This window comes from Alosa alosa, chromosome 11 (genome assembly GCF_017589495.1).
Source record: "Alosa alosa isolate M-15738 ecotype Scorff River chromosome 11, AALO_Geno_1.1, whole genome shotgun sequence".
Classification (NCBI taxonomy): domain Eukaryota; kingdom Metazoa; phylum Chordata; class Actinopteri; order Clupeiformes; family Clupeidae; genus Alosa; species Alosa alosa.
The window spans coordinates 26,283,013-26,294,509 of NC_063199.1; the positions used below are offsets into that span (position 1 = coordinate 26,283,013).

The 11,497-nt window shown below is 42.6% G+C and overlaps 1 protein-coding gene across 2 annotated transcripts; it reads left to right on the top strand.

Moving 5' to 3' along the window:
* The first annotated feature begins 32 nt into the window (after positions 1-32).
* On the top strand, positions 33-10,414 carry uba2 (ubiquitin-like modifier activating enzyme 2). 2 transcript variants are annotated; one of them, XM_048256909.1, is made up of 17 exons: positions 33-627; positions 1,978-2,061; positions 2,199-2,269; positions 2,364-2,428; positions 2,748-2,848; positions 4,235-4,356; positions 4,482-4,549; positions 4,721-4,842; positions 4,972-5,071; positions 5,277-5,428; positions 5,609-5,702; positions 6,273-6,385; positions 7,533-7,688; positions 8,217-8,313; positions 9,312-9,417; positions 9,593-9,735; positions 9,861-10,414. In XM_048256909.1, the coding sequence occupies exons 1-17, from the start codon at positions 487-489 to the stop codon at positions 10,088-10,090; spliced, it is 1,965 nt and encodes a 654-aa protein (XP_048112866.1). In that variant the 5' UTR covers positions 33-486; the 3' UTR covers positions 10,091-10,414. The 2 variants fall into 2 exon arrangements, with proteins under 2 accessions (XP_048112866.1, XP_048112867.1); XM_048256910.1 differs by lacking the exon at positions 33-627 and adding an exon at positions 637-1,735.
* Positions 10,415-11,497: the final 1,083 nt, after the last annotated feature.

The following is an 11,497-nucleotide window of genomic DNA, read 5'->3' on the forward strand; positions in this document are numbered from 1 at the left end:
AGCGACCTCATTTTTTTCAAAACAGACAGTAAGAGACAACATCAACAATGAACAGGCAGCTATACTATTTGTGACCAGGGCAAATGTCTTTATGTAGGCTTCATGTTCTCAGTATATCAATAATACCAGCATTTGGTTTGTGTGTGGAGAGCTTTTAGATGAACTCCACAAAGCTGCTTGCGCCTGATTCACTGACTGGTATCTGACTGAATGCATGGCCATACCTGAGTACATATATGAGCATCAAAGCAAAATAACTTGTTCAACTCAATTCACCCTCAGCTACTGAAGTGCAAAGGCTACTGAAAACTGAAAAGTAAGTCAGAGAATCTTTAAAGGTATCTGCTCGGGGCATGAATCTTCAGTGTCTAGGCGGATGTTTGTCTTTGTGGAAAAGAGGAGCGCCCTCTGTCTTGATAGTAAGGCTTAGCTGCAGATTTGAGGGTCTGAAGCCGCTGTACGGCTGTCTTTATCAACCGCTCAACAATGGTTCAGCTAGTGGGGTCTCTCCGCAAAGAACTCGCCGATTCCGTCTCTAGTTGCCGGGTCCTGGTGGTTGGAGCAGGGGGAATAGGTTGTGAACTCCTGAAAAATCTGGTGCTTACCGGCTTTAAAAACATTGAAGTGGTAAGTTCAGGGGGCGGACACATCAATACCCTTTGTGCTGTGGGTAACGTTAAGCTAGCTACTTGGCTAATGGCGTTCAAACGGGCCCAGTAACCATTAGCTAGCTAACTGAGTAGCTATCTGGCGCGCTAACGCTAGCTCTTCGTGCTAACCATAGCCAACTTACCCAGCCACCTTTGTTGGAAGAACAGTGGAACAGGTTGATACATTCACATAACTGGAGGGCATATTGATTAATGTTCATCCGGACTGTTAGTGATCATCTTCATTGATTTTGAGTTACGTTGGCGTTACTGTTTTGACTTCGCTTTGCGCCATAGTCTTTGAACGGTAAGATGCGCTAGCATGCTCTTCATAGAAAGAGTCGTCTTAGTTGTTTCAGATGTGCCTATTTGCAGTAACATTGGCACACTGAAGAAAATATTATTCCGTTTTGTTTCCTGTACAGACGTTCCGTGGTGTACAGCTTCTGAATGTCAAGCTTGTTTCATGTAGTGGTGATTAGTTAATGTTATTTTTAGATACATAGCTCTAACGTTAACTTGCCATTTACCATCGCCTTTCTAGCTAACGTCAAGAGTTGCGATAGCAAGCTAAACTTAAGTGAAATGTCACATTAACGTTAGATGTGTGAATTGATGCGGTTTTTTCCAAGCTGTGGTAAAGATAGAGGTGGAATTGCTGTAAACAGTGTTCAGAATTCTATATTCATCCTTTCTGTAAATCCTGTATTAGGCAAGTCAACAGTTACGTTAAGCGGCATGTTCTATCACCCCGCCAGTTAGTTGAGCGGCATTTTCAGAGGAGTTCGGGTGTAATGACGTTTTACATAGATAGGCAGGGAAGCACTTCACATGAATACTTTTTTCAGTGCATGGCACACCACAGCTTTTAAATCACTTAACATAGCGCAGCTGCAAAAACTTTCATTGTTAATTTCGTGTGGTCTTTGCAAATTGGGGTAAGGCTAACAATAATCATCGTGAAGGGGAACCTTAGATATTTGCTGTAAGGAGGAAGCAGAGATCCTGTGGTCAACTGAACAGAAATTGGAGCGACTGTTTAGAGAGATGTAATGTGACTCACAAATGGTTTTGGGCAATTCCAGGTAAAGTGGACTTTTTGTCACATCCATAACGCCAGTGAAATGCCTTGGCATTCGTATGATATGATAACATTACTTTTTTGTGCATTTTTTCCTCATGTACATTCTTCAGCCAAAAATGGCAAATGCTAAAATTTCATGGAATCATTCACATACCATACTGTACCATCACATTTTATTGGCGTTATGGATGTTACAAAAAACGTAATCTCCCATGGAATTGCCCTTTTGCATCTGTGTTGTAGATCGATCTAGACACCATCGATGTGAGCAACTTGAACAGACAGTTCCTATTTCAGAAGAAACATGTGGGGAAGTCCAAAGCACAGGTAAGACCCAGAAAAACAATCTTAACTGTACGGTAGTGTCATTTGGGGTCATTTCATTTTCTAAGTAAGCAATTACCAGGTATATTTTTGTGAGTGATTAACTTCTCTGGCTCTTCCTTTGTGTATGTTTGACGCAGGTGGCTAAGGAAAGTGTGCTGCGGTTCTGCCCATCCGCCAACATTACAGCATACCATGATAGTATCATGAAGTGGGTTTCAGAACTCTCATAAATAACTTTAATTTTCTCTCCATTGACTTGTTGTGGTTTGCGCATGCTCACGTGTTATGTTTGTCTTTTGCAGCCCGGACTACAATGTGGAGTTCTTCAGGAAGTTTGTGCTGGTCATGAATGCGCTGGACAACAGAGGTACCTACTACACACACATACCAGAACCAGACAACTGCTGCTGGACCTAGATTACTGCTGGATGCAGAATGGATGTGGCATTATCTTGAATTTCCCCTTGGGGATCAATATCGTCTATCCAATCTATCTATCGATCTATCGATCGTGTGAAACTAATCAGCCAAAATATTCTCCAGACCATATCAGAGCCAGTCTTGCCCAATGCACACACATGAGAATGAGCCTTTATCTTTTTTTATTCAATCAAACTGTCTCTTCCCTTAACTCATTCATCTTTTTCTCTGTGTATTTTGTGTTCCGTCATCTGTTGAAATGCTAGCGGCTCGTAACCACGTGAACAGGATGTGTCTGGCGGCAGACATCCCTCTGATTGAGAGCGGCACAGCCGGATACCTTGGCCAGGTTACAGTCATCAAGAAGGTCAGACACCAGTGCAGACACATGTACACACACACACACACACACACACACACACACAATTCAAACATACAGACATAGACTCATCTGTAGAAATGCTGTTGACCGATTAAGGTGCACATTGGAAATTAAAAATGTCCTTTACAGCACGTAAAATACTATCTTTTATTTTAAAAGGGCCCTGTCAGTGAGACATATTTTGATCTATTGTCCTACCTTGAAAACAAAAAAACAACAATTTTATCACCATTCTGTAGCTGATGTTTTTAGTAAGGTCCCACCTTTGAAGGTTTTAAAATATCTTACTAGCATAGATAAAAAAAACAAAACATATTTAAACTTTTTTAACACACAATGCTCTGGCCATTGAATAGCCTTAGTTGCGAAATGGCCTTAAATTAAACAAGCAAGCAAGCAAACAAACAAACCTTTTATTTTAGTGGGGAACATCAGGGCAGTATTTCAGAAAGGAGGTTGAACAAACTCTTTGTCCAACCCTGATCTCTAGGTAGATCAACCCTGAGATGGGGAAACTCTGATATTTCGCTTCTAATTTGTTCAATGTACACAGAGTTTGTTTATTCTGAGTTCAGCGTGTGCCTGATGACTTTGAAAAGGCTTCATCAAAGGAACTCAGAAATGAGTCACCATGCCAACTAGTTAGAAAACTTACCCGACTTGCTACGTCACTCAATTTAAGAAGTTATCCCTACGAGCACAGCCTTTCCTTTTTCAAAGGAAAATGCAGCACAGTCGTAACTGGTGGTTGCACGTCATTAGAAAATTATTCAAATTGTTTGTGCTGTCAATTGTTTTATGAACCCTATATTTCCTAAACCAGTGACTAAAAAATGACTTAAAACCTTAACAGCACAAATGATTATTATGGCACACAAACACTGTAGCCTAGCCTAATAAGATTAGCCTACTATTTTTATATTTTTATCCTACTATGTTGCTGCACCTGGCAGTGAGTTTAATACAGTAGCCTAGATTCATTTTTAAATTACTTGCTAGAGGAGAAAACGACAACCCATGTGTCTTATAGCAGCTCAGTAGGAGGGACGAGATATAAACACTGGGTTTGGCAAAGTAAACCTGCTAAGGAGCAGGTTATGTTCAGAGTCACCGTGTTACCGTGGTAACGGACCCAAAGTTTGAGTTAAATTTCTTACTGGAATGGGAAACCTGGAGTTTTATTTCCCTCAACTCAGGGCTAACAAACATTTCTAACAAAGCCCGCTTTCTGGAATAGGCCCCAGGTGTCCTTGAAGTTCTGTTTAACTTTAAACATTATAGTATACAAGTCACATTTCTACTGTTGGAGATGCTGACGTGGATGACCCTGTGCTTATTGTGAATATATTTGTTTGATGTTGTTGTTGGCAGGGTCAGACAGAGTGTTACGAGTGCCAGCCCAAACCCACCCAGAAGACCTTCCCTGGATGCACCATCCGCAACACTCCCTCCGAGCCCATTCACTGCATCGTGTGGGCCAAGTACCTGTTCAAGTGAGTGTGATGATGGAACTATTCCAACTGGAGCGAGCTACTGTACATCTCCCTGTAAATAAATCCAGACAAATGAAATGGTATTCATAGCAGATGTGTATTGTGTGATGTGCGTTTGTGTACAGCCAGTTGTTTGGAGAGGAGGACGCGGATCAGGAGGTCTCTCCGGACACTGCGGACCCAGAGGCCAGATGTGAGTACATGTCATTTGTGCCTTGTGCATGGACACTCAGACGCACACACTTCCATTTGGATTTCAGATTACAGATGTTTCAGATGCACCAGGAACAGTTATTTTGTTTGTTATTTGATGAGATGGTTTGCTGTAGCTGCCAGAGGTAGACACGATTTGTTTGTTGTACAGGGGACTCAGCGGAGGCAGCAGCTAAAGCCAGCGCCTCCGAGAAGGATGGAGATGTCAAGCGTGTCAGCACCAGGGAATGGGCTCGCTCCACCGGATATGACTCCGTCAAAATCTTCAACAAGGTCTGTGTGCCCCTCTGATAGATCCGATCAAAATCTTCAACAAGGCCTTGGTGTCCATCTGTAGTACCTGGCATCTGATAGGCTGCTGCTTGTTTATTGTGCGTGTGCATGTGTTTGTGTGTGTTTCAGTTGTTTAAAGATGACATCAGGTACCTCCTAACGATGGACAAGTTGTGGAAGAAGAGGAAAGCCCCATTGCCTTTAGACTGGGAAGAGCTCCTGCAGCAAGGTAAACAACAAGGCACACACAACCACAACACTGAAACATAAACACAAACATGTCACTATTATACCCAATAGGATTGCCACACAGTAGTTGCGTCATTAGTTACAGCATAAAGACATTGATTAGTTTTGTCCTGCTACAGTCATTGTTGTGTCATGTTGCGCTGAGAGAAATGGAAGTTAACGTGCATGCTTGCTTGTGTGCGCAGCAGGCCAATCGGAGGCAGTGAGCGTAAGCGGACTGAAGGACCAGCAGGTGTTGGGGGTCCAGGGATACGCCCAGATGTTCAGCAACAGCGTGGAGACACTGCGAGGAGACCTCCAGCAGAAAGGAGATGGAGCCGAACTTGTGTGGGACAAGGTAACATATCTGCAGTCTCCTTCCTCATATAGTGATGAACTCTAAGCACAGCTTAGCCATTAAAAAACGGGGATGAATTAGTGTGGGACACAGCGACACTCACTCACTGACATACACACATACATATACACTGCGGGAGGAGTTGAGCTGTTCTTCTCTTGATTGGTGTGTCATTTTCAGGATGATCCTCCAGCAATGGACTTTGTGACCGCAGCTGCCAACCTGCGCATGCATGTCTTCAGCATGAACATGAAGAGCCGCTTCGACGTCAAATGTAAGTGCCAACGAAATGTGTGTGTCTGTGTTTGATTTAGTTTTGCGTAATGTCTCTGCTACGTGGCCTAACATCAGGCGAGTGTCTGACTATCACGTAGCATTGAATGTTTTCTGAATCCGTAAGATATGCACTTCTGTTGCGTCATGTCTCTTGCCCAATGTACTGTTTCAATGTCACTGACAGAAAAAAATAGAAACAGTGCATCCGATCCACTGCTGAAGCCTTGTTTTAAGGGGGTGCTATGGCGCAATTTGTTACAGAACCTCTTACCATATTTGAGTACGTCTCGGGTCATTTCCCGATCCCACCCCATCTCTCTCTCCCATTCGCTTCCTGTCACTCTCTCCACTGTCCTGTCAAATTAAATTAAAAAAGCTTAAGGCCAAGTTCCTGTTGATCCTGTTCATATTTAATGCTTATGGAGCATGATGTGAGCTTTGGATGCACCCTGCTGTTTGTCAGTGATTTTAATTGCAACAGGTGTGTGTGGTATCTCAACAGTATTGAGCTGTGGTTTTGCAATGTGACGTGTGTGGCATCATGTTTACCCTCTGTTGCCCCATGCAGCCATGGCAGGGAACATCATTCCAGCCATTGCCACCACCAATGCCATCATTGCGGGACTTCTAGTGCTTGAGGGCCTGAAGATCCTCTCAGGAGATATGGACAAGTGCCGCACGGTAATCACACATGCATAACGAATAAGAAGTGATGAGTCTTCTTCACAAATAAAACATGGCTGTACATCACATCCCAGTATTTTTAGACTAATATACGTATTACAGCCAGAAGAACATTAAGGCCTACTAGTAATAATCACAGCCTCTCCCACGGCATGTCTTTAAAGGATGTACATTCAAAAATCCCTTTCAAAAGCCGAGTCCCAAATAGATGCCTCTCTTACACGCCTGGTGTGGCTACAGGTTTGGATAAATAAAGGCTGATCTCAAATAGGGGCCTGGGCTGTTTAGCACACTAAAGTTCTGATTAAGTGGCATTATTAAAGACTGCGGCGGTCAAGGCCAGAGTTCCAAATTGTTTAAACTTTTTTCAATATGGACTAGGTCTATGCTATGTCCTACATTGTTCAATTCATCCCATTTTGTTTCAAATTGGAATATTAGACAAAATATTATATCTTGTCGTGACAAGGATAGGCCGACAGTAAGCCTACCGGTAACATGCTTGCCCAGTTGTTTTACAGGGTAGCCTTCATTCTCTCTTCCCATTTGTATTATTTTGATGTGTTTCGGGCAACAAGTTCCTAGATGGATATTAACTTGTATTGTTCAGCCCGGGGCTGTCACATCGTTTTGCCTGGTGCAGGTTTTTTTTTTTTTTCTTCTTTTTTTTTTTTTTTAAACTCCCAATAATCTAAGAGAAAATATAGTAACCCTATGTCTTACATGAACTGATTTGTTAAACACGTTCTAATTATAAATAAAACATAATATAATCCAGTAACCTCCTACTGTCATGCTCTCTGTCTACCAGTATGCTATTAGGATTGTTATCTATTATCTCTAACACTCAATGAACAACATGTCAACACTAATTGAATAATCTGTAATTGAAGCCTATCATCGGAGAGCCTTGAGCATATTTAAAATTACTAATTCAATAATATTTCCCATCTTTGCAGAGGAAAAGTTTTGTGTGAACGTAATTAAAGGCCTGTCTCAGATGCGTCTCAAGTACAAGCCGATGCAGTTTGACGATTTTGGAAAATAAAAGCCCGGGCTATTATTTAAGTTTTACAGTATGTTATCGTTCAGTCATATTTGCACATTTCTAACTCTGTGTGTGTGTGCGCGCTTGTGTGTTTAGATCTTCCTGAACAAGCAGCCCAACCCACGTAAGAAGCTGCTGGTGCCCTGTGCCCTTGACCCACCCAACTCCAACTGCTACGTGTGTGCTAGCCGACCTGAGGTGACCGTCAGGCTCAACGTCCACAAAACACTCGTCCTAACCCTGCAAGACAAGGTAAAGTAAAAATCCTCATATGAGATACAGTAGAGCTGTATCTCATATGAGGCAATATGCATCAACCCGGAACATTTGCAATGCAAAAAGTACAGTTATTTATAGTATTCAATCAGTACACTACAATTCAGCACCAATTTGATATAGCTAGATAGATGTCACTTGCTGTATGATTGACTTGATCTACTTGAAAGTTGTTGAGGAAAGCTTTGAATGTATCTTGATATGCAGACGGTAATATGTTTCTATAAATGTGTATCTACAAGTGTTTTTTAAGCAATAAATACATGAAAACTACTATTTGCCTTCTATTATGGTTACTGCAGTTATTTATAGATACGAAACATCTCCTTCTTGCTAGGATCAATAAGCACAGGTATACAATTACACATTGCAAGGTAAAGGTAATTTACCTTTTTAAAAAGGCGTTCGTTTTTAACATTAGAGTACACACTGTTGTAAGTCTCTGTGTTTGTGTAGATTAATTAGGTCATGGTACTGTGGTGTTTGATTGTTGTGTTTTTGTAGATCTTGAAAGAGAGGTTTGGGATGGTAGCTCCAGACGTCCAGATCGAGGATGGCAAAGGCACCATCCTCATCTCCTCCGAGGAGGGAGAGACTGAGGGTGAGTTTCTCCGCCTGGCCTGCAGGGGGAGACAAACTGCAGCACCCCACCACACAATCACACACAGGAACACTGATCAGACAGACCACCACACGACACCACACAGTCACACACATACGCACTCAGGGCTGTACGTGACACAGTAGTACCCCTCATCACACACACTAACTCTCATGTTACACAACCACACATGGTGATGATGGAAATCACACAGGGAAGTAATACGCAGGGCAGTAGAGTAGCGAACTGTAGGAGTTTGGAGTATATTGCAAAGTTGTCCATATGTTTTTCTGAGAAACAATGTTGCTGAATTTACAGCTGAAGTGCAGAGCTCACAAATGCTCTTCTGCAGGACTAGCTGCAGTCGTAGTGATTAGACTATTTGAAGAGAACAGGGCAAAAGCTAAGGAAGCTACAAGGCAAAAGCTAAGGAAGCTACAAGGCCATCGGTGGTGAACACTTAGCAACCAGATGGTTGTATTGGTGATGGTTGCTGCCGTTGACACTGCCTTATTAAATGCTTTGCCATTTATGAGATTTATAATTAACTGATTAACTTATATTATTTACGGCATTTTATTGACAACTTCTTTTGCACATTTCCATGTCTCCATATGTTGTACCTGCTGTGTAGTCTTGTTTGTGCTTGCTGTATGTCGTATCTGCTGTATAGTCTTTGTGTGTGTTTGCATTATGTTGTTATTGTTGTACCTGCTGTTAGTCTTTGTTTGTGTCTGCTTTATGTTGTACCTGTTGTGTAGTCTTGCTTGTGTGTGCTACATGTTTGGTGGGGCCAAAAACGAATTTCCACAGTAGTGGTATATAAAGTGACAATAAAGACCTCTAATCTAATCTAATTGTTGCCTTGATAACCGTGTGATTGCTGTATAAGACTTAGACTCTATGTCACACATCAAACATAAAAAGACACCAGACATACTGCCTATCACACACACCCAGATTAACCCTGATTCCTGCCTCTGTGTGTGTTTCTGTAGCCAATAATAACAAGGTTTTGTCTGACTTTGGGATCCGGAACGGCAGCCGCCTCCAATCAGATGACTTCCTTCAGGACTACACACTCCAGGTGAACATCCTACACAGGTGGGTACAAGTGCTCGTGTGTGTGTGTATTGTTTATTGTGTAAGACCTCTTGATTTTATTTTCATGTGTGTAGTGGATGGGCTGGATTATGTGGTGATGTATTATCATTGTAGTGGATGTATTATATTGGATGTAGTGGGGGCTTATCTGGTGGTGTGTGTGTGTGTGTGTCAGTGAGGAATTGGAAAAGGATGTGGAGTTTGAGGTGGTGGGTGAGGTCCCTGAGAAAGGACCTGGACCAGCAGCAGCGGCTGAGGATGGGAAGAGCATCGCTAATGGAAACAAAGACTCCGCTCAGCCCTCCACCTCGTCTAAAGGTGAGCATTGGTGTCTTAGTGTGTGACAAACTGTGTTGTCCCTATTTGGACACAGAGATGTGTTAAGAACAACTCAAGTTGTGTTGTTTTCAACACATTTGTTTGTTTCTCCCTCTGTCTCTCAGCCCCTGTAGAGGAGGATGATGACGTTCTCATTCTCGACTCCGATGAAGAGCCATCGTCCAGCTCTGCCATGGACATTTCTGCTGGGGGCGCAGCATCAGCACAAAAGAGGAAGCTCGCCGACGCAGAGACTGGTGAATCAGTCGAATCCTCGACCAAACGCAAACGTCTGGACCAACCAACCGCCAGCGGGCAAGATGATGATGACGACGACATCATCGCCCTAGATTAAGCCACACCTTGCGTCTGAAAAGGTGCGCTCTCTGGTGTCGAGTTACATCCTGCCTCTCTGCCTGAACTGTAAATAGATCTGTACAAAACAGCGCCCCCTGTCTCTCGTTTCTGTTCTACCATGGACTGAATCTGTTTCTCGGTTAAGCTTTTCTCCCTAATTGCCACTGTTTCTGGTATGGGTCTGGCACCGATCCACTCCAGACAAAGCAGCTATATGGGATTAATTATGAGGATTGATACAAAAGTGATTTTTCTCTTGTGAAACCAATGTGGTTTTTTGTAGTTTTGCTTACCGTCTGGTCTCTTACGAGGGGGCCTGGGGTGGGGGTTTATGCTTCATGATGATGATGTTTAGGAGAGGTTGATGTATTTCTCGTTATTTTATCCCCATTGTCAGGAAAAAAAAAAAAAAAACTTTGCATATTTAATTTTTTTTTGTAAGAAAACCTTTGAAGCCCAACAGAACCTGAAATGTGTCAGTATGTTTCCAGTGAGTCTTTGGTCATATGTATACTACTGTCAAGGTTGGGAGGGATGGGGACGAGGTGCTGAACACGGAGGTGTTTTATTTTTACGGTTTGTTTGCTAGACCCGTTCAGGGTCCAGCGCCTTTATATGTGGTCAGCAACAGAACATGCATACAGTTACTGTACATGCAAACTCTCACACTCTTGAGCTCAAGTCCTAATAAAAGCATTACAGTACACACACCTGCTTTGTTTTTCATGCAATCGAAGACAATGTGTGTGTGTTTCCATTATCAGAACTTTCTTATCTCCAAAGATATAAGCAGACAGACATAACAGCTGTGAAAGGAAACACGTGTTTGTGTGTAGCACGTCGGCACTGGAGTTTCACAGTACCCAGCAATAACATTGAATTAAATAACATTAAACCTCTCACCTTCATTCAATACAGTAGGAACATCTGGAATGAGGAATGACTAATTTAAAGGGACACCAGGCAACGTTTTCGTGTTAATTAATCACCTTCGTAAGTAGGTATATGGTTAAATGACTCATTACGGGGCAAATGAAGGCTCTCTCGCCTGCCCCTACTGCCTGTAGGAAGAATATCCCACTTGCAAGTTCGGTGTATCCTACCCGCTGACCGAAGCAGGATCAGTTTACAGCACAGAGGCAGGCTAACGAAACGCTAGAGATTGTTGCAAACATGTGTATAATGGCAGAGCCGGCGAAGAAGCAGCGAAAACCCTTGACTGACCGAGCGAGGGGGAGTTTTTTAGAGAAAAAGCATCAGGCTTGCCTGGTGTCCCTTTAAGCAAGGCCTTTATGCTGTCAATCCTTTTCCATTTGCCTCTGTAACGAAAGGAGCATGATTATGGTGTCATGTAAACTTGTAAGAACAACCAAAGAATGGGTCACAACAGCTTAAATAAAAATAC

Excerpts from the sequence above, each read along its gene's own strand:
- uba2 (XM_048256909.1), top strand. The coding sequence starts at position 487 with ATGGTTCAGCTAGTGGGGTCTCTCCGCAAAGAACTCGCCGATTCCGTC. Across the intron at positions 4,357-4,481 it reads TGGGCCAAGTACCTGTTCAA|CCAGTTGTTTGGAGAGGAGG; the intron begins GTGAGTGTGATG and ends GTTTGTGTACAG. Across the intron at positions 8,314-9,311 it reads CGAGGAGGGAGAGACTGAGG|CCAATAATAACAAGGTTTTG; the intron begins GTGAGTTTCTCC and ends GTGTTTCTGTAG.